The 27933-nt window shown below is 39.6% G+C and overlaps 2 protein-coding genes across 2 annotated transcripts in view; one reads left to right on the top strand and one right to left on the bottom strand.

The window, feature by feature from the left end:
* LOC306707331 (uncharacterized protein) overlaps positions 1-7413 on the top strand; it is a 141448-nt gene extending 134035 nt beyond the window's left edge. Inside the window, exons 377-393 of the mRNA XM_079174724.1 lie at positions 656-705; positions 799-931; positions 1100-1182; positions 1291-1417; positions 1743-1933; positions 2465-2555; positions 2674-2794; positions 2996-3177; positions 3592-3747; positions 3886-4019; positions 4122-4255; positions 4347-4441; positions 5037-5274; positions 5906-5956; positions 6277-6327; positions 6647-6697; positions 6911-7413. Of these exons, the coding sequence (XP_079030850.1) occupies positions 656-705; positions 799-931; positions 1100-1182; positions 1291-1417; positions 1743-1933; positions 2465-2555; positions 2674-2794; positions 2996-3177; positions 3592-3747; positions 3886-4019; positions 4122-4255; positions 4347-4441; positions 5037-5274; positions 5906-5956; positions 6277-6327; positions 6647-6697; positions 6911-7011 (1989 nt within the window). The 3' untranslated portion in view covers positions 7012-7413. The remainder of the gene's footprint in view (positions 1-655; positions 706-798; positions 932-1099; positions 1183-1290; positions 1418-1742; positions 1934-2464; positions 2556-2673; positions 2795-2995; positions 3178-3591; positions 3748-3885; positions 4020-4121; positions 4256-4346; positions 4442-5036; positions 5275-5905; positions 5957-6276; positions 6328-6646; positions 6698-6910) is intronic.
* A 362-nt stretch (positions 7414-7775) lies between these two features.
* On the bottom strand, positions 7776-27576 carry LOC306707467 (calpain-1 catalytic subunit-like). Its single transcript, XM_079174945.1, has 21 exons — positions 27402-27576; positions 25158-25412; positions 24848-24917; positions 24504-24622; positions 24264-24397; positions 23991-24165; positions 22625-22699; positions 22361-22446; positions 21014-21088; positions 20650-20810; positions 20208-20374; positions 19601-19809; positions 19181-19220; positions 18947-19015; positions 18539-18596; positions 18356-18417; positions 18046-18114; positions 17777-17855; positions 12844-12960; positions 11282-11334; positions 7776-7908 (listed from the first exon to the last, which is right to left on the bottom strand). The coding sequence occupies exons 2-21, from the start codon at positions 25392-25394 to the stop codon at positions 7879-7881; spliced, it is 2085 nt and encodes a 694-aa protein (XP_079031071.1). The 5' UTR covers positions 25395-25412; positions 27402-27576; the 3' UTR covers positions 7776-7878.
* Positions 27577-27933: the final 357 nt, after the last annotated feature.

Genomic DNA, 27933 nt, shown 5'->3' with positions numbered 1-27933 from the left:
GATATATTCAGACTGAAGCTACAGATATTACATTATAGGGAATCTACATTTAGCACACAGTGTGACTTCTCACTGAAAGTAAAAATCCTTTTGAATTTTGAGGTGATTACCATCTGAAAGATACTGATCAACATCCCGCAAACTTCCACTTACAACAATATTCTGCCAGTGAGGAAAAATTATGTACGTTGAAGTCTATTCCAGGGTCGCAGCGCCTCAGTAGCCGAAAGGTTACCGTGCATGCAACAAATACTGTAACTGCAGTGTCCCCGGTCGATTCAAGCTGCAAGACTGTTGTTGCGTTTCATACCCTTCTCTCTCTCTCCCCATTTCCAGTCTGCCTCTACACTTTCACCTGTCCATTAAGGGTGAAAATTGCCCAAAAGATTATCTTAAAAAAAGTCTCATCCACGGTCAATTTAAAACACACAGCCCACAGGGACTGTCCTCAAGGTCCTATGTTGTTTTCCCCAAAGTCTGTGCTGTTTACAATTATCAGATTAAATCTATAGGTAGACGAAAAACACTTACATATTTCTCACACAATACATCCAACACTGTCAATCACACCACAATGTATGATAGTATGTATCACAGTTATAGAGTGTTGCTGTGAAGAGTTAGATACTTAAGTTTTTATCTGTCTGTCTTTTAGGCCGCCATGTTTTTTGGAACACTGGATGGAACAAACTTTGACATCGAAGAGTAAGTGAATAAGCTCCACAACATTTATTTTCCCAATGGAAGATTTTTCACGATCTATTAACCTGTTTTGTGGATTTTCCGTTATCCCCAAAGGCTTAATCCGTCTGTTCTGCAAGGATTCACGTGCACATCAGTTTCCAGAATGAAAAAAACCAGAATCCAAAAGCTGGTCCGTGCCTGTAGGCCGAGGAGAAGGAGGCCCAAGGTGCAGCTGAAAGAAACACAGGTAAATTAAAATTAAATCTATATGAAACTAAGATTAATTAAATTAAGCCCCTTAACTGAATTTTATAATTAAGATAATTTGGATATGTGAATAAAAAAAAAAGTACGATGTATTATGGAGTTGTTTAAAAGTATGTGGAATTCCGTTTCTTTGCATCCTTTTTTACAGCTTACATGCATGTACAACCTGGTCCAAGACAGCTTCTCCCAGAACTTCACAGATTATCCCTCAGACATGCTTCTCTACCTAAAGTGAGTCTGTCTCCATGCATTTCTTTTGGAATGGTCTCGCAATGTGCCTGCAATTTTAAATGGTATACATGTGCTCATCGATGTTCCTTCTATACCTGATTATTACAGCAGCAAAGATGTCACGAGGGCCAACTGCAGGTCATACTTTTCCGCAGTGGGTGCTGCAGACTTCTCTGTGGCCTCCAGTATTTTGAACAAGGCATCGCTGCTACTCAGTGAAGCCAGGACCTGCTTGGTGAGTGTCATTCAAATTAAGGTTTGCTTTGGTTTAGCTAAGGGTGACAGGGTAGGCTGCAGCTTGTTGTAACTGGAAGAACAGCTTGAATCACCATGGTATGGCAACGATTGGGATGTACCAAAAAAATGTATACATGCGTCATTGAAAAAGTTTCAGATAAGTACTGTTAAAATGTATGAGGGAATAAAAAACATTCTTCGTATGGCAGGAAAGGGAATTGCCATTTCCCATATACTGTAAGTGTAATGTATATCACCAGTGAGACTGTCATGGTATACTGTGGCCCATTTTTAAATGAAATACTGTGTTTTTAACCGTCTAGGGAATAAGTGGTGTGAATCTGAGCAGAGACAATGTGGAGGTCCTAGGGAACATGGCCTGCACTCTGGACGGTTCTTACATCCAGAACGCTGATCCTCTAATTCTGGAAAAACTCAAAGTCTGCACCGACTTCTCTGACAGCCAGGTGGCTGCCATAGAGACAATGCTGCTGTCTGGGCAAACAAAATACGGGTACAATAATTTGATTAATAAACAGCTATTTAGACTGCAAATTAAAGGATATGGGTTGTGATATTCTATATTCTTCCTATTGTTATCAACGTCAGCAAATCCCATGAAATGACCGGCACCAGCATTATATTGATCTAACCAAAAAAGTATTGTCTCTGTGACCAAAACCTGACAGCTCTGTGCCATCAAGCTCCATTGTCATCCAGGAAATGCTGAAAATATATTTTGTATACCCTTTGTTAGAAACTACAGTGCCTAACTGTTGGCAATAAGAAGCCTAACCAGGCTGTTTATTTCAGGTTCCCGTTCAGATATCTACGAGTCCACAGTCAATTTTTACTGCACACAATATTTCTTTTATGAGTAATTGTCAAATGATAACAAAGACTAAAGTTAATTGTCATGTTTAATCTTCATATAAGTAGGAGTGTCTCTTACATCTTCTAACAACACCCAGCTCAACTCTTTTCACCAAGTGGGTATCAAGTTAGAAAGCCAAACTATATGAACATGTTCTCATTTGTTTTTCAGGAATGTCACCACCTGGAACGAGCAAACACTGCTAAAGCTTGGTGTCCTGCCTCTATATCTAACAGGAAACATTTGGGGCCACATCAGAACTGTATGTGTTTCACCTTTACCTGTTTCTTGATGCTAATTAAATCAATAATGTGTTTAGTCTTGTGATTTTAAAGTACTTTCTAAGAGACATCTTATTAAAAAACAATTCATTTGTGCAGAGAACAAAGAGAAGGTTCCTTAGGACCTTTATGGTCCGACTGAGGAAAACAAAGACGAAGAAGACCAAGCTCAAGAGGCTGTTTCGACAGATCAGAGCTCGCAGGATGAAACGAGGAGCAGGTAAAGATGAAAGAGGCAGAAAGCCACAGGTTTATTTTCTCTTACTTTGCAGATGTTGATACAGTTCAATATTTGACAAAACTGGTGAGCATTTGTATGTGTTTGTGTGAATTTTATAGAATGACATATAGCAAATTGATACACTCGTGTGTCTAACAGCACTTACTTTTTTCCCCCTCACATTGGTCAATCATCCTCAAGGCTGCACTGTGGGCAACATCACCCAGGTGACAGTCAGCGACAATGCCTTCCCCTTTGGTTACGACCAGACTCAGTTTGACCACTGCCTGGACATCTCTGTTCTGAAGGACAACCTCAACTCTATCTGCGAGAAAGTGGACGATGATGACTTGCAGACAGTAATTCTGACGAAACTCAACCAGGTAATTTCTTTGTATGAAATGGTTGCTTAGTATGAGGGATTTAAATTTGTTTCTTTCAGATATGTGTGATTGAGATATTCCTTCACCATTCAGCCTCGCTGGTAATGGAGTTTTTAGAAACATATCCAGAAATCTTGAGAAATAACGACACAGGGATTGTTACAGGAATATACCAGAATGTGTTTAACATCTTTTGAGACATATTTATTGTATTATGTGGTTGTTTTCAGTTCTGTGAATGTGTTTATCAATTTAGAGGTTATTATGGTACAGCAGCCGTCATGTCATGTGGCACTGGCCAAAGTTGTTTGGATGCCTTTATTGATATGGAAATACGGTGGGATTTTTATTTACATGATTTAATTTTATTTCCACTCACCACCATGTGTTACTCCCCATTCTCTATTCTTCCAGGCATTCCCATCGGGTGTTTCTGATGAGAAAGTTCAGGTGCTCGGTTCAGTGTCTCGTGTGGCGTCACTTGATGACATCTCCAAGTGGAATATCACTAAAGTTGACACCCTGGCAGCACTCATGAACGCTGATGATGGATCGTGGGAGGCAACAAAGGTACAATGTAGAGGGATTATCAAGACGTCAAAATGTCAGAATTTTGAATCGTAAAACTGTCTTATGTCAAATATTATGAAATATACTCATACTTGTATACATTTGTTCACTTTCTGTGTTATCTTTAATGTTGTTTAGAGCAAAGCAATCATCACCAAGTATCTGAATACTTCTGGGAACTCCATGGGAAGCATTGAGCTGAACAGTATTGAATCCAACGTGTGCTCGTTAGACACCAGTACACTGAAGACCATCACCCCAGATAGTATCAGGTGGGTTGTAGCATGCAGCTTAAAAAGATGCCTTTTCATGACCCCTGAGATTAATGATGCAGATTAAACACTGTATGTTACTGTCTCCTTGAACCTTGTCAGAAATGCCAAACCACTCAATGTGGCGTCATGTTCATCGGAGCAGAAGAGAGTCCTGTATGAGATCAGTAACACTTCCTTCAGCTCACAGAGTTCCAGCTCCGATACCTATTACAATTTGATACGTCCCTATCTAGGTAAGAATTCATGTTACCTGTCATTCCGGCTGTTTCTCTCTCTCTCGTGAAACTGCTCTCTAATCTCCTGTATTCCTCTCTACCATGATAGGTGGGGCACCTCTGTCAGGCATAGTAGCACTATCAACCGTGAACATCAGCATGGACATAGGCACTTTCCAGAGTCTGGATCCTAATGTGACCGCTGTAAGGATACTAGAGTTGACAACAGAACGGGTTTTGGACATGCATCATCTATGTAGTAGTTTTATTGAGAATACGCGGCAATTGAGCCAAGACGATGCTTTAGCATAACTTAACTCTTAAAACTGTATCGATTTGGGAGGGTCTGATGCTCAGTAGAACCCATTAAGGGATTGTATAATTTTGAATCAAAGACTTAAAGGAATAGTTTGACATTTAAAGAAATGTGTATATTTAGTTTCTTCCTGGAAATCAGATGAAAATAAAGAGGGTGGTATTGATCTTCTTATCTATCTATTCCATGAATGGTTGTGAAGAACATACACCCATCACTGGCAGATGTTCAATGCGAAATGGTCAATGACTCCTGTAATTTATAAATTTATAAATCTTAAATCGTGTCTTCTGTAGTTACCGTAGGTCTTCAAAATGACTTATAGGCTACTAGGTTATAGGTTATATGAGTATCCCAAAGTGCAGTATGTGATCCTTTGCCATTTTTCATCCTTTATATTTAACATAACATACTATATGTACTTGCGCAGTCACAAAATATTTTATAAAACAATCTTCACACTGTTTCATTTGTAATGTGCAGGGTTTGACTGTGACCGATGTGAAACGCCTCATGGCTAGCCATCTAGAAGATCTGAAGTTGTTTGAGAACGCTACCCAAGTTCAGAACTGGAGGAACATGCAAACGCAGTTAGACCTGAACACACTGGGTGTGGGCCTAACCACCATCAGAGTCACCAGAGCCACCACGTCCACTACACCATCCAGCTCCATCAGCAGCACATCAGCTGGAACCAGCAGCAGCATGACAGCAACACAGGGTAAAAATACATACCTTTTGTGTGTATTGACACACAGGAGGTTTTATGCTTTCACTTAAAGCTACTAACAGGAACTTTAATTTTGTGTTGATTTGGCGGTCCTTGTGGACTAAAGCGGTAATGTTTCCGAGCACCAAATTCCCTTTAGAAAAAAAACTAAATTTACTGCAGCAGGGTCTGAAAGTCTGCCCTGCTTAGTCCTGTTTCTGGTTCTCTGGCTGGAGAAGGAGCTGAGCTCTCCACCTTCAGCCGAAGCTCCGACTGCAGGTTGAAAGAAATAGCCAAACTTCTCGCTGGTGATCTTGTTTACTTATGTAGGTCATATATAACCATTAGTATTAAATTGGGACTGTTTTATATCCAATTAAATGTTCCTCACAGTAACTTTAAACCTAAAGTATTTCTATCAAGAGTAAGCTACTTGCTTTATCTGGAATGATAAAATCAGAGATTATAGCAGCTCTACAGCTAACTGATAATAATAATTACAGTTTTAAATCATCTGTAAAATCACACAGACACACACATGGACCCATGAGCTAGCATTTGAAATAGTAAGTCTCTCAGTTATGTTTTGTGATCTGACTGATTTTGCAATGCACCATCTGACTACATTGAATCTTATCCACAGGAAACCCAAGCGGCTCAAGTGCAAACCCGAACCCAGTGACGACAACACAAGGTGAGCGACTACGACCTAATTTCCAGTACCAGTTTACCCACTGTAGATTAAATGTGTATATATTGCTTAAAATTCTCAGTATGTTCTGTGATAGTGTAATTGTTTGGGAAGTGTTCTGGTCCTCACCCTGAACGGTTTTCAGCCTCAGGAGGACACCAGTCTGCAATCATAACATAGTAGTTTATTGTTGATGGCACTATTTGAATTCACATCCGGTTAATGATACGCAACAAAATGGATTTACAGCAGATGAAGTAACACTGCTGCGATCTGACTGATTTTGCAATGCACCATCTGACTACATTGAATCTTATCCACAGGAAACCCAAGCGGCTCAAGTGCAAACCCGAACCCAGTGACGACAACACAAGGTGAGCGACTACGACCTAATTTCCAGTACCAGTTTACCCACTGTAGATTAAATGTGTATATATTGCTTAAAATTCTCAGTATGTTCTGTGATAGTGTAATTGTTTGGGAAGTGTTCTGGTCCTCACCCTGAACGGTTTTCAGCCTCAGGAGGACACCAGTCTGCAATCATAACATAGTAGTTTATTGTTGATGCCACTATTTGAATTCACATCCGGTTAATGATACGCAACAAAATGGATTTACAGCAGATGAAGTAACACTGCTGCGATCTGACTGATTTTGCAATGCACCATCTGACTACATTGAATCTATCCACAGGAAACCCAAGCGGCTCAAGTGCAAACCCGAACACAGTGACGACAACACAAGGTGAGCGACTACGACCTAATTTCCAGTACCAGTTTACTCACTGTAGAATAAATGTGTATATATTGCTTCAATATATTTTTTAGTTCCATAATCCTTGCTTTATCGGATTTTTTAACCATGTGAAAAATGACAAGAACTGTTGAGAATTGAATTCTGCATCTGTGATGAAAGTATTCACAGTATATATGTTTGTTTTTTTCCTTTTATTTCTAGCTAATGCCACAAGTGATGGAGCTCAGCTTGCAAGATACCCAACGTCCATATTTGTGGCTGCTCTGCTGATAACTGTGCTGCAAATGCTACAACCAGTCTAAATAGACTCGTGACTTCCTAATCATATCTATCAATAATCAGCAACTATTAAATTAATTTTTCAGTAATGTTAACACCTCGGTGATTCATTCATATTATTCTAAATTATGTATTCATGCTTCAAGAAAATGGTTTTATTGCAACTGTTTAACCTCTGATTCACTCTATCCCTTCATGTTGTAAAACTATGTCATTTAACAATCACAGCCGTTAGTTTTATTTTAAGTGGTGATCTGGATTATACTCTGGGATTTTATTAATTAATTAAGCACTGTCAATAACATGTTTGTTAAATTTTTATCAAAATCGAATTAAAAATGAATCTTAATGTCACTGTATTATCTGTTATTACAATTTAAACTGCCTTTCTCTTCTTCAAATCAATAAACACATACTAATCAATATTTAATGTTTGTGTGTCTCTCTCTTGGAGCAGATGTAAAGAAATTTAACATATGACGTGTCCTGATTTTCATGGATGTTACCTACCACTATCAAATCCAACAGTAGTCTTGAATAATCCCCAAAGTGACAGAGTACATTGAAAAAGAAAAATATTGTTATTCTTTTTACGTTTGGACCTAAGTAACAAACAAAAAGTTTTTCGTACTGACCTTTTATGTGAAGAATTAGCTGTACGTCTCCAAAACCATGGTTGTGTGTATGATGTATGTAGCTCTAGGGAAAATATGTCTCAACATATTGTGGCAACCCGGGGGACGTGGAGGCAAGATTTAGAGATAAAACAGGTGACTCAGAGACAGTAACCATATAACAAAAAGTGTCCTTTAATAAGCTGGCAGGGGTAAAGGGATATAGGGTCAAACTCAACAAAAGGTTCCTCCCGGTCGGGGTCTTTGGCCTTCGGTCTACACCCAGTGGGAGACGATTCCTCCGGCCTGTTTGGGCAGAGCAGAGGAGAGAGGTGAGTCCGCTGAGTTACCTCCGGTCTGCTGCAGCTCCTCTCCAGAGGTTCATTTTTCTGCCCAGTCTGTTCCGCTGCTGCTGCTCAGCCCTGTGAACATATACTCCCTCTAATCAGCTCATGGGCTGCAGGTGTGACCACTGCCACGTGCCTAGTGGCTGCAGCACCTGCACTGGGTAGTATACTCCCTCTATCACCTCCCCCAACCTGAGGTTGGGGATCCGCCTCCTGGGCTGTGTCTGCTCAGCTTTTCCCCCTGGTTTGCCACAATATCTGCAAGGCATTTATAAGTTATGAAAGACATTGATATACTACAGTTTGGATAATGTTAAGAAAATTCACTCGAGACTGATGGCAAATCATTAAACAGGACATTTATTCTTGCAAGAAGGAGACAGAGTTGATTCACATACAGTATACATGGATCAAGGCTGCTTAGAGGTCTGACTCTGAGCCTCGGATATTTATACTTAGTAAACAACAGTGTCACAGGCAATGATTGCTACAGGATTGGTTTATGAGGCATTCGTCACTGAAGGTGACACACACACAAATGGCGTCCACACCGTGTAGTCTAAATAGAGCGTCTGCAACTTCACTTGAGCACTTTCTCGTAATCAGGAGGTTAGGGCCATAACATAGCTCTGCTTCCATCTTAACGCTCCCACTGTCCTTATTATCATTCCAATCCAGGACATGCTGCTGAGAGCTCCCTCTCAGCAGTGCTGAGCAGTGCAGCGCTTAGTGTTAAAGAAAGTTCACACTATGAGAACAGGGTGCCGTAAAAATGACCTCAACAGGACACAAAGCTTTGTAAGCACAAATAATCATTAGTCATTTAGATTTTCCCCAACAGATAATGTATTTATTTTGTAAAATACAAAGTGGTTTGTCTATTCCTACCTAAAACATCGTACTAAAATGCATAAACCCACTTAATACGTTGTAGTATCCCATCAAAGAAAACTATGTTTTAGACACAACAGTCTGCATCCATGCTAGCAGCTGTGTGAGGATGTACTTAGACACAGTAGTTCTTTAAGCTAAATGCTAATGTCAGCATGCCAATATACTCACAATGTCCACGCTAACATTTAGCAGGTATATCCTTTACAGGGGACGTCGTACAAATAGCGGCAAAGTCTGTTTATGGAGGAGGTCGTACTTACGTAAAGTCACTTTTGTAGTGATTTTAAGACAAACTTTTCCTAAACCTAACCAAGTAGTTTAGTTGTGTAAACACCACAGGGCACTGATCACTTGCGTTGCAAGACATTCTTAGGACAACGCATGAAAAACAACAAAATACCTTTGGCAATTACTTAAACACTGAATTGCAAATGAAAAAAAAATATTTATTGTATTGGACAACCCATTTTACATGATCACGAGGCCAGATGAAAGGTTGTGGGATCAGCAGAGGGACTACAATTCATCCTGAGGGGAACATGCACGTGTGAATTTTTATGGCAATCGATCCAATAGTTGTTGGGACATAACATTCAGAAACACATAATTCAACCTCCAGATGGCCCTCGAGAAAAGGTCAGGGGATCACGGAAGTCAGTATCCTCTGGGCACCATGAATATATGTAACAAATATCATATGGCAATCGATTCAAACTGATGTTAACATGGCAAAAGGAGGGAAAAAGCCCACTTTACAGTAATACAGAAAATACAGTAACCCACAAAAATGAACTATATCAGAGAGACTAAAATTAGCTCTTAAAAAGGTGGAATAGGTTATGTTTTCATTTTTATATTTGATACGTTTTTTTGTGTTCATGATCCCATCGTGTTTTTGTGCTTTAAATGTAGTTTTATAAACTATGTTCAGGAACGGGACCACGCCCAGAACACGGCTCATTTCCCCCGGACAAGTATTTAAGCTCTACTAACCCGTTCACTTCCTCTTCGGATCTGTGCTCTCATCCCTCCCCCCCGACCCCGTTTTTTGTTTCCCTTTTTCTCTCTCTCGCAGGATTACAGGAACGACTGGGGACTCTGCACCTCCAGAGCTTCCCAAGAGACGGCCCCCCATCCAACAGTCTCCGTTCCCTCCAGCCGCCGGACACCAACGGTCCCCCGCCACGTCCCTTCACCCCTCTACCTCTATCCCTAACCTACTTCTTTTCATCCCTCTACCTTGATCCCTACCCTACATCCCTTCATCCCTCTACCCTACATCCCTTCATCCCTCTACCCCTACCCCTACCCTACATCCCTCTACCTCTACCCCTACCCTACATCCCTTCATCCCTTTACCCCTACCCCGCATCCCTTCATCCCTGCAACCCTCTACCTCTTCCGCTTCCTCATCCAACAATCATTCCGTTATGCAATAAACCTCTCAAAACTCATACAGTTATGTGCGTGGTCCTTGTTAGTGAAATCTGTATTCAATTTTAAATGAAAAATGTAATTTCAGTTCTTAACAGCATTTGTACCAAATGTAACAAGGCACTCATGAGATATAGTCCTAAACTGCTGTGTTTTGTTGTATTCAATGCTATGCTTATTTTTGGCCTCTGTACTGTCGTAATAGGTAAGCAAATGCCTTTGTGATTTCATGATACAAACATCAGTGGGGTGCGTCTGCTTGGCTGTTAGAAAACACAACAGCAGACGCAACAACAGCAACAACATTAAGGTCAGACTCAAATCGGAAAATGTAGGAACATATTTGAAAATGTTTCGTCAACACTGATTGGATTTCACTGTGTGTCAGTCTGGCAAACGTTTTTTCTTCTTTTGGATATCCGGCAGACTGGATGCCTTGGGGCACATTGATGCCTCTCGCAGGTTGGGATGATAAGATAAAATAAAACTTTATCCCAGGGGAAATTGCTGTGCAGCCATTGCAATACAAAGTGGGAAGAGTATATGAAGACACAGTTTTTGTTATACAACTAACATTAGCAGATCCTTTTGTTTCATACCACGTAAAAGCTCATTTGCAGAAGTACACCTTCATTTTGTGTATTCATTTTATTTCACATCATCTGCTGCTGTAATTCCAAATGAATCCTGCAGTTCATCTTCTCTGTCAGGTTAGGTGTACATCGAAAGGTACAGCCACTGCAAATTAAGGAGGGATACATTATCACTGTGCTTCAGTGTATCTGTAGCACTGGTTAAACGCATGATCATTTCATCACAGGAAACAAACTATTTAATCCAAGAATGACACACTGGGGGAATGGAATGAAACACATACATATTTTCTCCAATAAAACAATTCCCTTACTTTGTTTCTAATAAACAGCAGTGCACATTTTAAAATGTAAAAAAAACTTAAATTACCAAAAATATTCACAAAACGTCTGTTACTTTTCTTTGCCTACCTCTGATTCGAGAAGAGTCAATTTCATTCCATTAGACAACTGGTTGAAGATTTCTATTGAGAAAGACACAAATATGTATTACTCCAGAAACTGTGAGGGCAAGAAGTGGGAGTCAGACAACAGAAGGCAATTTATGCCAACATCAACATGCTAACATGCTTACAATATCAATCTTAACATGATGTATAGTGTTTGCCATGTTCACAAAATATCTGAGAAATTTTCCTTTAAACCACAAACGTGAACCGCATGTTGGCGCTGGAGAAATCAAGACGTACACTACCTCCATGTTTTGTCTACGTTCCCTATGTTTATATTACAAATAAACTACTCAGGTGCAGATCACTCACCTTTTAGTGTCAGACACTGATAATGTTTGTTACCTGACATTTTCTACATTACTTTACATCTGCTAAATTAGGTGTAATGTTTCACTCTGTAGAACTATGATTCAATAAATTGGTTATAAAAACGTTGTTACAAGAAGAGCTGCCGAAATTAGTATCAGCCAAAATGAAAATCCTTTCAAGTCATAACTCATGATTTAAGAGTATAAGGAAAAAGGGAATTCAGATCTGTTACATTTAGCAATATGTTAACAGTCTGTCAGTCACTGGACTCCAACAACTCCAGTGTGTATTTGCAAAACAGCAGGCTTTAATTTTCGAGATAATGGATTGTTTGACTAATGGGTCATCGGACCAATGGACACTCCCCCTTTGTGTGATGTTGCATGTGAGGCGTTTCAGGATAGAGATCAGTTCACAGGAATGTGAGATATATAACGTGAATGTGAACATTCTAGGCTGAAAGATCGGATCTGGGGAAAAAAAGCCCTCTAATGTGATTATTGCTAAAAAAAAAAAAGAATGAATGACTTATTGTCTGGATCCACAGGCATCCATTTATGTTTGGGTGTCATGACATATTCACACGACTTCTATTTTGCGACACCTTTCACTAATCAATGCAGCACAATTGTCATGGTGACAGCTGCAGCTATTTTCGCTTCTCCTCACTCCTCTACATCCAGATCTTCACAGTCTTGCACACATGTCCTGTTCTCCTGTCTTTATACCACTAGCAACCCCCATTGAGTTTTTTAGCCCCTGACCTGGGCACTGAGGTGATTAGGTCAGGTGCACTTAATCACCTCACTACCCAGCTGCGCCTCATCACCAATTAGCCTCAGTCTATATAGAGAACAGTTCATGCATAGTTTTGACCAGATCATGTATGTAAGATCACTAGTCAACTGCAGTTTCTGCTTAAGTCCTTTTGATTTGTGTGCCTGATCTGACTGTTTCAGATAAACCTGCCTAAATGCAGAGAAAGGGCTATTGAATTCCTCAAAGTCTGTTTTTGGGGTTCAGGTTGTTAGACTGTTGCAGAGATTTAAATTATTTTCTTATTTGCTGTTGGAAAAAAAAAAAAAACTTTCATGGTAAATTTGATTTACACATTTAAAACAAGCAAAAATAGTTTGCTGATAACACAGAAAAGACACTCAAAGTGTTTTTATGTAGATTTTAGTGTTGTCTACTGTCGTTAAGTATACTTACGGTTCATGCAATCAAAGCGAAGGACTAGACCGATGAAGCTCTCCAGTGTTATGTGTCCAGAGGAGGCACCGTAGCGCAGAGCCATCAAATTCAGAATGTCATCGTTCATCCTCTTTCCTGAACAACATACATATGGCAAAACTTTAGGTTTGATTTATATGGGCATCAACAAACTCGCCCCATTGACTTGAATGGGGTTTCGGCGTGAAGGGAGCAAAAACAAACTTAAATTTGGGCCCATATTGACTAGCCATACATTAACGTAAAAAAATGATTCAAAGTCTAAAACGTAGACAAAACACTGGACGTTATTGAGCCAAATGGACATTTTGATAGCTAGCACAGTTTTCATGAACCTACAGATTAAGCTTCAGGGAAATGTTGGGTCCATTTCAGATTTTATAATGGGTGTGTATTGCGGGCATAATTGTCAGAGTGGAGCAGAGCAGGAAAATATTCTGTGATTTTTACAAACAAATTGCTCAGAGTCCCACAATTTTCACCCTTCATGCATTATGTTTTGCTAAAAAGTTAGCTAATCGTGTGCTGGTCTAGAGAAATGACTGTGGAATCCAGCACATTTACACATTTTGCACTACAGCCTTAATTGACAGGAAAACCAACTTTCTGATCTATAGAGACCAATGTTAAATTTTACTTCAAGAACATCTTCCACAGAACACGGTACCCCATTTCTACATCGCCAGTTAAGCCACTTTCTTTTACACTACAGACACAATTTTCACATGATCTGCTCTTCAACTCATCCTTCCGTGTATTAATATCAGAGCAATAGGAGTTACGGTTATGGGGGGTTTTGAGGATTTGTTTAAGAGGCGTTTCCCTGCTTTTTCTCCACGAACGCTGACACACAGGTGATTCTGATTGAGCTAATTAGCAAACACAGACTCACACAGTGAATTTAAACTGGAATACTTGTGAAGAAGCTTAGTGCTAGACAGTTTGGTATATATACCACTTGTGCGATATAAATTATTCACATCCCGTCATACCGGAGTATAGCCGGAACATCCACTATCTGTCTTCAACAGCCAGATAGATTTACTGTCTGCAGCTCAAAGTGGATCAACATTATTGTTGGAGTTATTTATTTTATCTGCATTGAGAGGGACCCCTAGTCATGGTCATAACTTTATAACAATTAACAACCCACAACTAACGCTCTTTAACAGAGTAAAACACCACGACACAACAGTCTGTGACACATAAACAAGTTGTAACACTAATGATTATACATATATAAAAGTTCACCGTCGTAATGCATGCTGGGTACAGCATAGGTACAGCTCACTCGCAGCTAGCACAACAGTCTGCTGACAGCTCGGAGAGCCTCCAGTAATGTTACTTTAAAGGACAGAACGATGCAGGACAGGCAAAGACACACCAGAGATGCACCGACCCAGCGAATCTCAATTGGTGGGTCATAATGGTGCTGGGCGATGTACAGATACATTTGGTATATACTGTGTGAGTTTTCACATCCCGCTGTTCTGTTATTCTGATACATAGTCGGAACAACTGCTGACCGTTTTAACTTAAGTGCTGAAAATGTTGGTCGCTGGTTGGAGAGAAGTCATCGGAGCTAGTTATATTATATGTATTGAGAGGGACCCCTAGTCATGGTCATAACTTTATAACTTTATGACAATTAACGACCCACAACTAACGCTCTTTAACAGAGCAAAACACCACGACACAACAGTCTGTGACACATAAAGAATTTGTAACACTAATAATTGTACATTTAAAAAATTTCACCGCTGAACTGCATGCTGGGTACAGCGCACACGTCTGCTAGCACAACAGTCTGCTAACAGCTGGGAGAGGCTTCGTCCTCCAGTAAGCTACATTACAGAACAGCGAATGCAGGGTGAACAAAGACAGAATGGAGATGCACCGATAGAGTTTGACACATATGCAACGCCGATTATGTGTGATATGTGTGGTATTTGTTATAAATGTCCGTTGGTATATAGAGGGTGATAAGAAGCTGTACTGGGAGGGACTTAGGACCCAGGGGAATGTAGGTGAAGGAAACCGGAAGAGACGGAAGGGGAATGTAGGTGAAGGAAACCGGAAGAGACGGAAGTCACGCCACACAAACAGCTGTTCACCGCTCGTCACATCCTGTAGACCAGATTCTCAACTGGTGGTTAGTCGAGGACCCGTTTTCAGTGGGTTGTGGGCCTTTGCCTTAAAGCAGCGGAGTTATTCACGCTCCTTTCCAGCATTTACGGCACTTGTTCAGCGGTGCAGGAAAAACACAGACCAATGCGTTGTAAATTACGTCACGTGATGCAGTTTAGCCAATCAAATAAAGGTATTCTGATACGTTTTCTGACTCCAGTGAGATGTACCCACACCGTGACACAGGGAGGAGAGACAAGGAAAGACTACATACCGCAGAACACATGTGTGACCTTATATAAAAGACAAATGTCTTCTAGATCGATTCAAAATATCCGAAATGTTGATGTGGTGTGCATACAGCATTCCAGGCACTTAGTTCAGCGGTGCTGGAAAAACACCTGACAATGCGTTGTAAATCACGTCATGTGATGCAGTACAGCTGATCACGTAACATCTCACTGACTTCAGTGAGCTGTACCCACACCAAGACACAGGAGGAAAAGACAAGGAAAGCGATCATAAAATAGAGCTATTGTACTGTTGGGTGTTTAAGTCAAATAATTAGATTATCACTTGGTTGAGGTCGCTTCAGATAAAGAAATCCACTAGATGTCACTATTTCTTTAAGGGGTAGGCCTTCATAACTTGCCTTTTCACAGGAAGTTAGCAAGACACATTTTCCTACAGACATGTGGAAGCTATTTGGTGAAAATTTCAATGGTAAGCAAATTTATTTGACATATTACAGAACATAAGGTCTTACTGAACAGAATTATGTAACTTGATACTAAAAAAACATAACGAATAAGGGTAAAATAATTTTGGAAAAACATGCTTGACCAAACGGTTGAATTGTCCCTTTATAATAAAGATAGCAAAGTTAAGCTAACGTAAATAAAAGTCAGTATTTGCTATGAAATAAAACACATCTGATTATGTGTTGTTGTAAATATGATACATTTAAGGTCATTTCATCATATATGCCAAAATTATTTCATAAACCAGATTTTTTTCTGTATAAAAAGAAAGCCGTTACCGAACGGTTGATTTATCATTTTATGGTAAACGTAGTGGTTCTGAGATAATAAATGTAGTTTTTATAAAATCCAAAACACTACATATGAATATTCACTGCTGTTAATATATATTTAATATAATGTTACATCCCAAGACCCTCACAACCACAACAAGATGTACATTCTGACAACTGTGGAAATTGGCCCCTTCACTGTGACAAGTGTGGAAGGTGCAACCTGTGTCCAAATCAAAAACAAGATAGCATATCACCAAAAATTGGAAGTCTGAAGAAGGAATCATTTTTCCATTACTTTTATCTTAGTAAGTACGTTAAAGGGTTAAAACTGTACTATTATTTAGTTTTTCACCCTGGGTAATACATGCGTATGTAGTATTTCCTTGTCTCTCCTCCCTGTGTCACGGTGTGGGTACATCTCACATCAGAATACCCTTATTTGATTGGCTAAACTGCATCACGTGTTGTGATTTACAACCCATTGGTCTGTGTTTTTCCTGCACCGCTGGACAAACTCTATCGGTGCATCTCTGGTCTGTCTATGTTCATCTGTAACGTTACTGGAGCCTCTCACAGCTGTTAGCAGACTGTTGAGCTAGCAGGCGAGTGAGCTGCTCCCAGCATGCAGTTCGGCAGTGATCTTTTCTAAATGTATAATTATTAGTGTTACAAATTGTTTATGTGTCACAGACTGTTGTGTCGTGGTGTTTTGCTCTGTTAAAGAGCGTTAGTTGTGGGTTGTTAATTGTTATAAAGTTATAGAGTTATGACCATGTCTAGGGGTCCCTCTCAATACATATAAGTTAACTAGCTCCGGTGGTGAAACCCACACTGACTTACAATATGTCCCGCTGAAGACAGACAGAAAATGCCTGTTTAAGCACAGATTTGACGGTACGTTGGACGACCATATCGTACAGGTAATCAAACCCTTTAACGACCAGTACAGGAACGACGGGAGCGGTTTGTGGACTGTCCGTCTCGATTACCATAGTCAAATCAGAGTATGCATCTAAAATGCCGAAAAGAGTGAAGTGATATCTCAATCGAACCTCAACGTTACCATTGTATCGGCGTGTGTAGTTATATATTGCGACGTCTTCGGGCAGTCTTGCGAAATTTTCTTGTTACTTTAAAGATTGTGAATATGGCCAAAAACTCTTGCCAAACCTTTAAGATGTACTGTTACATACCACAGCAAAAGCAAATGTGCATACATCAAATGCATTTAATACATTATAGCCCCAAGACTTACACCCTGAAAAAAGGCAGTCGTTATACCACCCTTATATAACTTCAGAAACCTCGTTGGTGATTCACACGCGGTCACATCTCAGCTGTAATACTGTTTGGGTTACTGAGTCATGATTATCATTAGAGATACAATCACATCAGGCTGCTGTAAACAAATTGCCCCTTGCATGAGGTATCTATCTAATCAGCTTTTGTGATTCTAAAATGTTTTTGTTTATGCACAGCGAGCGCTAACATGCATGCGTGGATGCCCACACATTATCATGATACAAATCTTTATGAACACCCATCGGTGGGAAATGTGTGTATTCTTGGTTACTGTTATATAGTATCTGACAACTGGTTTGATAACATTGTTTTCCAGAATAAGAAAAAAAAAACAGCATTAGAAACAATTTGCGTCGGAGATTTCAATTTGTGAGATTCAAAGAGGAAAAATCCCTGGACGGTTTAGTTCTGTCTGTAGTACACAAATGGAAGTGGCTGATCATCTACCTGAAGCCATGATTGCATTCCTCAGCTCGCTCAGTGACAGTGTTCCTGTTTGTGATACATCAGAACGGAAGAAAATGTCCTGGGGAAGGAGAAGACAGTTAGTTATGTAAGATTCTGAGTTTGACTAAGCAAGAAAACAAAATGCCTATGAACTTTAAAACAGGACACACCCTAAGCCTGCGGTGGAATGAGTTAACTCATACAGTCATGTAATTACTAGCCCCCAGTTATCTTTCTTTTGTTATAAACATTCACTGATCCCTTTTTACCTTGTAGGTGACGACCTTCTTCCACAGACGAACAAATTCCTCACCATTCAGTTTGCCGGTGGTTGATGTCTAATCCAACATTAAGGTATCAGAGCTGCACGTGTTGTTTCATGTCATAAGATGACCTTTTCAATCTATTCACGTGTGTGAAAACACCCAAAGGGCAGGCAAGTTTTGGCATGTGCACTACTTATGTGTCTTATGCAACTACATTGAATGTGAGAAAGTCCTCCTCAAGCAAACTGACAGTTGACATGGAGAAAAGAACCCCAGGATCCCGATTCACGATGAATGTGACCAAAGAGGATACATCCATCAGAGCAACCATGCTGCGACAGGCATCAATGCTGAAGCCTCCAGATTTCAAGTCTCCTAAATGAAGAAGAACAAAATAGCAGGGCACTTAATTTGACATAGCATTGCTATGAGATTGTTTGAATATTTTGTTGGCTCATATGCTGTCCTATGCTCTTGGAGTTTTTACAGTCCAAACCTATCAGGATGCGTTCATTTAGAAGCTTCTGGAGCTGCTCAGCATCCACTTCTTCGTACTAGAAATGGAAGGAAAACACGGAATGACTCATATTTGACTCACACGTGGCTGTCAGAATGTTGGTAACCTTTATATGAAGGGGAAATAATAGTATGCTACACATCATGAGATTGATATAAATCACATCGGTGCAGATTGCTGATGCAATGGAGCAGTAACCACAGAGGAGAAAAGACAACACCAAAATGATTGATGACTTGGCTCAAATAGAGAAAATACAGTACAGACATGTATTTCGTGGTTAGGAACAATAACTCTTCGGAGTCTACAACTGCGGATAATGCAGCAAGGCAAGATGCATATTTTCCAGAATGTTGAACTATTATTGCTTTAAGAAACACAAATTACCTTGTCAGAGTACTGACGGAACAAATTTCTCTTTGTTTCGTCGCCCTCTCCAGTCTCGATTCGCATGGGCTGCAAAGAAATTGTGAATTGCTTTCAGCTCCACCTGATTTAATGCGCTGTTCAATATGTTTGTGTCATATTCTATCTCTGCAATCAACACAGTAACCAGCATGTAGCACAACAGCGATACCAAAATGATACGAACATTGTCGAGATATTTCAAATCGTGCTCACCTCCTCTGCTTCGTCATGGTCATGGCCGTCAGAATTCTCACTAAGAGGAAAGAGGAAGAGACATCAGCACATGACTTGAGGCCGTGTTGAGCAGTAACGCATTACTTAGTAACACATTACAGTAACAAGTAGTGTAAGGTATTCCTATTTGAAATTCAGTATTGACATTACCGTTGCTAATCCCAGTAACGCTCCGTTAATTCAACGTTTTGGGGGTCGGCTTGTTGGCCTTTGACACACTACTTTAGCTGCTGAGTAATTAGTAAAAATAATGTTATTGTTTTTTTAATAAGGAATGTGAGTAATTGTAGTAATCTTTGTTTATTGTTAATAAAAAGGTGGTTATATGTGGTGTGTGGCATGTAGATTAATTGCACAAGCTTATTTTAAAGATTTATTTCTGAGTTGTGAGTCACTTACTGGACATGGGTCTCTGCCTTGGAGATGATGGTCAGGATGAAGGAGGCCGTCTCATTGGGATTGAAGGTGGAAGGCACAATCAGGTATTCGCCAGGCTTCAGCTGGAGGAACTCCATCACCTCGCGTCCATTCATGTAGGTTTTAGTTTGGGCAACAACTGGGTTGCTGCGGAAGAAAGAGGCTGGGAACTTCCCCCTCTTTGCCTTGAACTGTGATGAATACATATTTCAGTTCATATCATAGCTGCACAATGTAATCATGTGCTGTGTATGAGGATTAGAATGAAAATGTTACTTACTTCTTCAGTCACCTTAGAAAAAAACAGAAGAAAAGTTTTTGTTCGGTACAAAAATGTGTGAATACTTGAGACTTTGAATATGTTGCATTCGAAATGGCTTAAGGAACCAATGTTTTATGGTGTTTTTTGTGAATCAGCCCAGATATGTGTTTACTATGATGACACAGAGTGACTGATTCTAAAGAGCAGTTACATTTTTGCTTTCATTTATTAATGTGAATACTTTCAACAGCCACCTCCAATGTCTATGCGTGATATATCCATAGTAGTCGTCGCACTGTGAGAAGAACAATGAAGGGTAATATTTACCTCAAATACAGAGAATCCAACATGGAGATTTTGGACTAGGCGTCTGTTTCTCTTGTCAGGCTTTTGCATGAGAGACACCAGCATGTTTTTGTCACCTTGTTTCCCAGAACAGTCACTGAGTAATTCATCAATCTTGACACGATACTGTGGATTAGTCCAGAAACTGTCTGGAAGGCAAAGAGGTACACATTTTAGCACTCTACGCTAAGAGACAGGCGAATCTGTTCATCATTTTAAAAAGGTTAAAGCCAATTCTTCTTCCATGTATCAATGAAATAAACTATTATAGATGGATACAAAGATTCATATAGGGGACAGTGTGTGTGTGTTTTTTTTCGAGTTTTTCTCTCAGTAAAAATCTCTAAATTCTCAAATTGGCACGCTCCAGTCTTTATATACTGCTTTTGAAAGGACAGTTTTGCACCACATATTTTGGAAGTACCGAAGTTATTCATGCATCCTCCAGCAGTTGTTCCTGCAACCCAGCGGCCTTCATAAAAGGCGGTCTTCCAATGGCATGAAGCGCTTTCATCAAGGAAGTCGGGACACAGGCAGCAGATGTCAAGATCTGAGTAGAACCTACAGAAGTCCTGCAGGGTCATCCTGTTGACATAGGGGATTCATTTAGATCACACATAGTAGTGTTAGCCAGAGATTCACTTCAATCTACTCTGTTATAATAAATTGCAATGTAAATCAGGATTAAATGATGATGCCTCTCTTGGCCACATGTGTCCTTAATGAAAAAAATATGTAGATATACTGTTCAGTGAGTATACTGTACTTTTTGATTTTAGCATACTTACCAAAACTCCCCTTCATCAGCCACTGAAAGGCACATCTCACGATCTTGCGGACTCACAGTTTGCCACAAAGGGGACCTTTTAGATGCAATTTGTCAGGGAAGAAAGAGGAGAAGCAACATTGTTCTAAAGAGAAGCAAGTAACTTTTCTACAAGGGGGGCACAATCTCAGTGCGAAGAGCACTCGAGTGGCCGGTTGGTTTAGACCAGATGTACTCTTGCAAATCTTGGCATAGTGTGGTGGATTTGGAGGAGCAAAGTTATTTCAGCTAGGGCTTGAAGACTATACATGTTTAGAAGTGTAAAGCCTGTAAATATTATAGCATTGAGTTTGAATAAACAGGGAGGGTCTAAAAAAGATAAACTGTGAAGTTGTTTAATGCAAAATGAACAATCCAGTGATTTTGTAGCTTGAAACATATTAGGAACTAAGCCAGGGTATCTCAGCCTATTCTATGTTGATTTTAACTTTTTTTCTGTTTGTCTTTAAGGAAACCCCTAACTATGTACGTGCAATACTAAATCACCTAACTCCCAACTCCTCGAGTAGAGCTGCTGAGAGACCAACAGCTCACACTGTGGTTGAACTGGGCATATGAATTTGTGTGATTATTAACAATAGTTTCCATGGCATCATGACATTAAATTAAACAGATATTCTGCTGGCAAAATGTCATCAGTCCAACAAAATGTTGCTTGCAGAGACCTACAACTTGCAAAACCAGTTGTGTGCAAACCGCAAAGACAAGACTTAAAAAGTGAAGATTTCTCATGGCCCTGTTCCAAACATCAACAGCATGCTGAGCCCTGTCATGTAAACATAAAACCACACATAACTGAGGGGATTATACTTCAAAATGCACACAGCAATCATCTAGTATAACTTGGATGACTGTATGAGACTCCAGAAACCCTTTTGGCCAGGGTTTGGACGAATAATAATTTGGTTAGGAAACTAAGAAACGTGAAAATAAATGCCATTGTACTATGTGAATGTAGAAGACCTGTCAACATTTGGCTTCCCTGTGCATGCTTTGCACAACCAGTTTATGACAGTGAGAAGGTTATTATAAGGCAACAGAAAGGCTTCTCGTGGCTCTGTGCTGAACGTCCTCAACCCCTTTCCACATGAATTACACAAACATCATTTACCACTGTAGAGGTTATAATCAAGAAGCAGACAATACTTTCATTTGCATTCCCACAAAATGTGCCAGTGTGGAACAATAAATACATTTGGAATGTACAATTTTGTCATTGGAAAATAATCTCAGTGTTTATTTTCCTGAGGTAGTAAACCTGAGCCATTGCTCTGAGTAAAACAGTCACTGTACTCGGGGTCGTTCTTACCGATCACTCCAGTCTCCTTTCCACTCTCCTGTGCCCCAGGGGTTCCACAAACGTACCAGGTTTATCAGTTGCCCTTGGCTCATCATCTTACCAGCAATTACCAGAAGAAACACAACTGTTATTTCCCAATATACAGTAGAGGCCAACTTAAGGCCTTTATTACCCCAAAACTCTATAAATGAACCAAATCACTAGCAGACGTAAGCTTCAAGCTTAAAATCCTGACTGGTAAAATATATATAATGCCTTTTAAAAGTAATTCACCTGCTTCACACCGGTGACAGTGTAGGCATGGCCTTGGACCAATCCATTTGGTAACACAGTGTTGGCAGATGTCTCCTACAAGATAAAGATACTGTATGTGTTATCATTGCAGGTAGTCATGTCCACAACCATGAACTAAATAAAGTCAACAAAAGACTTAACATATGATTTTGTTTACCTCTTCGATCATAGAATTGGCAAAAGCAACAACATATAAAATATTATAAATGTAGCTAAGATTCTAAAATATATAAACGAGCCAAGCATCAACACGTATATTAAAAACACATCTTCTTGGCAGTTATATTAGATTAGCTCAATACAAAAGTACAAAAGGGGATATAGAGGCTCATCAATGCGGCAAGAACACTGATGCCACCTAAAAGCATATTAGAACATATATATTTGTATAACTTAGCTATAGCTAGCCTCATACGTTGGAGCAAAAAGCTGTAAGTTCATCGCGGACAGCATGTTGACCCTCCGACATCATGAAACTCTCAGCCTGAAATAATGACCCGTATTATGTTCCCTTCTTTAACATTAATGTTTTCCAATCGGCCAACTTCATCACATCAACTCTTTTAAAATGTCGTAAAATTAACCAAATATTATGTGAAAATGATGTGTCGACTAATTCAAAATGAACTGGATGACTGTATGTGACAGCTGCATCAACTAGACAACGTGATGAAAGGCTTTTCATGCATCATTAGAGTGCAACCATTCAAAACCTTGAGTTCACCCTATCTTCCATCACATATTTTCAATGTCTGACATGTCACTAGCCTCAAGCACTTTTCACTTAGGGAAAAGCTGTTTCTCTCACCGTTCATGAAAGGAGCATGAACTGTTTTAAAATCATGCCAGTGCTTAATTCACAAAGTTTACCAGACCAGACTTAGACTAGTGAGATTCTACGGAGCCATTTAGGGATCAGTTTGGAAGATACCACCAATACATGTAAACTTAGTCAGAGTGCTATATGACATTGTGAATTTTTGTTTTTTTAGACCGCGACCTGCAGCAGCATTCATCTCTGCTTTCTTAGCACGTTAAGGCTTTGATAGAATTTCCCTGAATTTCCCCTTGTCATACTTGCCTTACAATTAATAATGCTAATATTTAAAGCTGCAGGATGTCTCCCTCCCTATTGTGAGTCTGTAACTTTAAGGCATACTCAGCACTGAGTATGTAAGTTACATGACAAGTTGAGGCTGCTATACTGGAATACAAAACATTTAACGACATTTCTTATCTTGGCAAAGATCATCTCAGCCTCAGGATACTTTGATGAAACGTTTCAGCACATGAAATCAAGAAGAACCAGTTTATGTGTGGTTCTGTGTGGAACATTCATGCTTACCCCCTGCGGCGTACCACAGCCCATCAGTGACTTGGATTGGCCAGCTCTAGACATCAGATCCCAAAGGTCTTTGGGAGGGTCTTGCAGTTCAATACACATATGAACACCACCGGTGAAGTCCACCAAAGCCTCGGCAGGGGTTCCAGCACTCATGTCCGAGTAGGAACCGCACACTCTGACATAATTGGGTGGGAAATTACTTTCACAAAAACTCAAAGCAAATATCACTATGTGAAAAAGCATTTTATGACACAATACATTGTTTTTTCATACTTGGCATAGGCTTTCTCCAGCAAAGCAGGCCAGAACTCAGTTGGGTCTTTGGATTGAACGAAGATTAATCTGCCATCAAGTGTTGGTAGCTTATCATCGATGACAACATCCACCCATCTTCCAAATCTCCAGAACTGAGAGGTTGAGAAAGGAGAGAACATAAAGAGATTCATAGCAAAATGCGATATTTACTATTTAGCAGAACCTACTTCTTGATCAACACTTCTAGCAATGATTTACCCTGAAGTGGAACAGCCCGCAGTAGTCCTCATCAAATTTTTGCTCAAGAGGAACAACTTGCTGAAGGATGTAATTCTGGAATGTCAGAGCTCCGATAGACGCGAGAAACCAGCAGTTTCCTGTGTGAAAAAATGGTCATTGAGTTGGCAGGAAGGTGAGAGGGGTTTCCAGATTACAAAGCATTAATAATACTAACACAATGGAGAGGGAAGAAAATGCATTGGTACAATATCTTCTCTGCCCTACTTTAGTCTGATTTTTGCCCATTGTCTGCCCTTTCCTCTAAAAATTACATTAATGGACCAACAATTTACGCATAATTATGAATAAAGCAATTTTCTTACCAACCATGCCTTGACCAAAGTCAAACCTGGAGATTCCGGCGACTTCAAAAGATGGAGTTTGAACCATTTTCTTAAACAGAGCAATTGTTGACATCACTTGTTAAAGGTTTAATATGTTCCTAAATGTCAGATAACCATACAACAATAGACTACATCAATGGCTTAAACATTTTGACTCTAAGCAGCTTTCAACAATCTTAAGCAACAATCTCACTTTGAATGAAATAATATGAAGCAGTTGCTAGCACATGACACAAGCTAAGTGTACCGACCTGCCAAACATTAACAAAGATTAAAATGAAGCACTCACTGTTGGTCTCAGCCACACCACTCGCTTCAGGTCAGAAGGACTCAGTACCCCCTCGCCGATGGTCCTTCTGTCAGGGGGGAACATGTCATCGATGTACCTCACCCGTTGGATGAGACAGTACTGTTTCAGCTGCTCAAAGTCTTGGTTGAGAAACTTCTCAGGGTTGGTAAAGGTCCCTTGGCCATCTTTTCTGTTACGGGCATTAATAATGTTCATACACACACCCGGTGGAGCCATTGCTACAGTCTTCGAACTCTGTTCAGAAAAAGGAGATCAAAAACAATAAAAAAGTTAGCTTTTTCTCTTCTTTTTTAAGAGGTTTGCTTTTAAGATTCTATGAATACTATAGACTGAATTAACACATCAATCTTCATCAATACCGGTTTGATTTCCTTAAATAACTATGGACTTTTGGGTGACACAAACAGCAGATTCAACCACATAGTTACAAACAAGGGACAGTATGGAAAGATATGCGTGGGTGCTCTGAACAAATAATTTGCATGCAAAGAAGCTTCAGTTTAAGGATTCAAAGCTGACACTTATCGTTTGGACTACACTGTTGAAAGAGAAATTCAATCAAGTTCTATATATAAAAACTCAAATTCATAATTAGTAATAAAGACGTAAATGCATATTTCTGGTCTCCTTTAAAAGGTAAAAAGCAAAGGAATAAGACTCCATTGTAAGTACACATATTTATATTACCATTCCAGAGTAAATGAGGATGCAAAAATGGAAAAAAGTAAATTATTAATCGTATACTGTAATCAAAATGTAAAAGGCTATATCACCAATATAACCTCCCACTGTTTCTACAACTGTATCTGTTCATTTATGACATGACATGGAAACAATTTACACATATATACTTGAGTATATGTTTGAGACAAGCTTACTGTTTACATGTGTATTGCTTACTGGGAGTTTTATTTCAAGAGATGGCTGCTGGAAAAGCAGGAAGTTGGAATCAAGCAATCATTATGCCTAATGATATGCCTAGATGTAAGCAATCCAGCATAATTATAGACCGTTGGATTCAACAGCTAATATGTGTAAGTTAATGGAACTAATGCACCTTTTGGAAGAAATGGGTATGATCGCTGACTAATGACGCAATGCTCCACGACTCTACTTCCCATCAGCCCATGTTTCAGCCCAAGCTTACTGTGGAATCGTAAGTGACTAAAGTCTGCTGTATTGGTGGAAATAACATGCTTTGGTGAAACTGTTTTCCAAGAAGCAAAGGTTTGTCGGTCTGACAACAGAATGTGAAGTTTGACTGATTCGTGTCCCCGTTAATAGCGTACGCTGTGTGCTTTGAGTCATGGAGCGTTCAAGTGCGTCTAGAACACTCGGAATATTTAGTGTCCCGCGATATCTAACATGTTGTTGTTGTTGTTGTAGACATGGTAGAAAATGATCCCAGATCTTTTCTAAATAATTTGCTCTTGTATTTACGATGGGAAGGTCATATTTGTACAACTTTGTTGTTAAAATACTTAAGTAATAAGACATAGTTTGGACAACTTACAATTGTTTCACGGATTCTGAAAGTCCCAAGTTTCCAAAAACAGTAGCCTATAACATCTATAAATAGACCTGCTTCCATTATGACTTTTTGCAAAAAAGATCACATAGATTATCATTATACTAAATACAGAAAATAATGTATTTGAGTTGAATTTATAATTCCAAAAATCTAAAGTTTCTATTTTATTAGAAGAAGATTCTAATGTATCATAATAGCCTATATTTCGAAATAAGTTTGCATTTGCTACTTTATGCTATGAAATAGCAATAGTATTAACCACAAGTGTTAATCAGTTCAGGAACAGAAAACACGTGTTACTCTGTTACCTGTCTCTGTGGATTGAGACTGTGATTGCACGACATCTAAAGAAGGAACCACAGTATAATTTGCTCTTGTATCCCAGTTTAACTTTGGCAATTATGGATATGCATGTTGCAGCCATAACATGCAGCCAAGAGGAGGTGAAATTCATCCACTGACTCTGCAGGTATAGTAAATCCTTTATCCTGGACCACAAGTATCAAAATAACCCATTAGAAGTAAAAGAGTACAAGCCCCTTATACCGTTTTCAGTGTCTCAAAAGTAACATCAATTACACAATAGGAACTTAGCCTTCAACTCGGAAAACACCACAAGAAGCAGAAGTGTACGCGAAAGTGTAAATTAGCCTGATTGAAGTGTTACTCGCATATGAAGATCTCAATCTTACCTCTCCAGCCGGAAAGAGGACGTTTAGAGTGTCGGTGGAAGAGCAAGTATAAAAGAAGATGCTCCAGTTCTTATAGAATACCTAAACGCCTGAGGCTACTGCTGCCAGCACGAGATGTTCCTTCATGAAACTCCGCCCGAGGCAACAGGTTACCCACCACACCTCAGTACAGTATGGAGGCAGATGTAGGTAATCGTTAGATCAGTAGACAGACAAACAGAAAGAGGGAGGGAGAAAGATCATACAAGAGCTGTCTGTCAACATGAATACAGCCTTTTGATTAGCTTTCATGTTTTGCATTAGTTCATGCTGCCCTGGCTTGTTCAAACGTTCAGGATCTGTATCTTTAACAGCAGTTATTTAAGACATAATACTGTCAGATGAACAATGCTGGCTGCGTCTAGTAAATGACTACAAATCTGACAGCATTGTCCGTGCATGCAAAAGACAGCGACCTCATCTCTCAGGGCTGTTGGTTACCTCGCAGTGGCAAGGTCGCTATGTCATGAGGCCAACAATGTCTTTTACTCAA

The sequence above is a fragment of the Pholis gunnellus genome, assembly GCF_910591455.1.
Source record: "Pholis gunnellus genome assembly, chromosome: 15".
NCBI lineage: Eukaryota > Metazoa > Chordata > Actinopteri > Perciformes > Pholidae > Pholis > Pholis gunnellus.
Note: the sequence above shows the minus strand (reverse complement) of the source record. Positions and strands in the feature narration are given on the sequence as shown.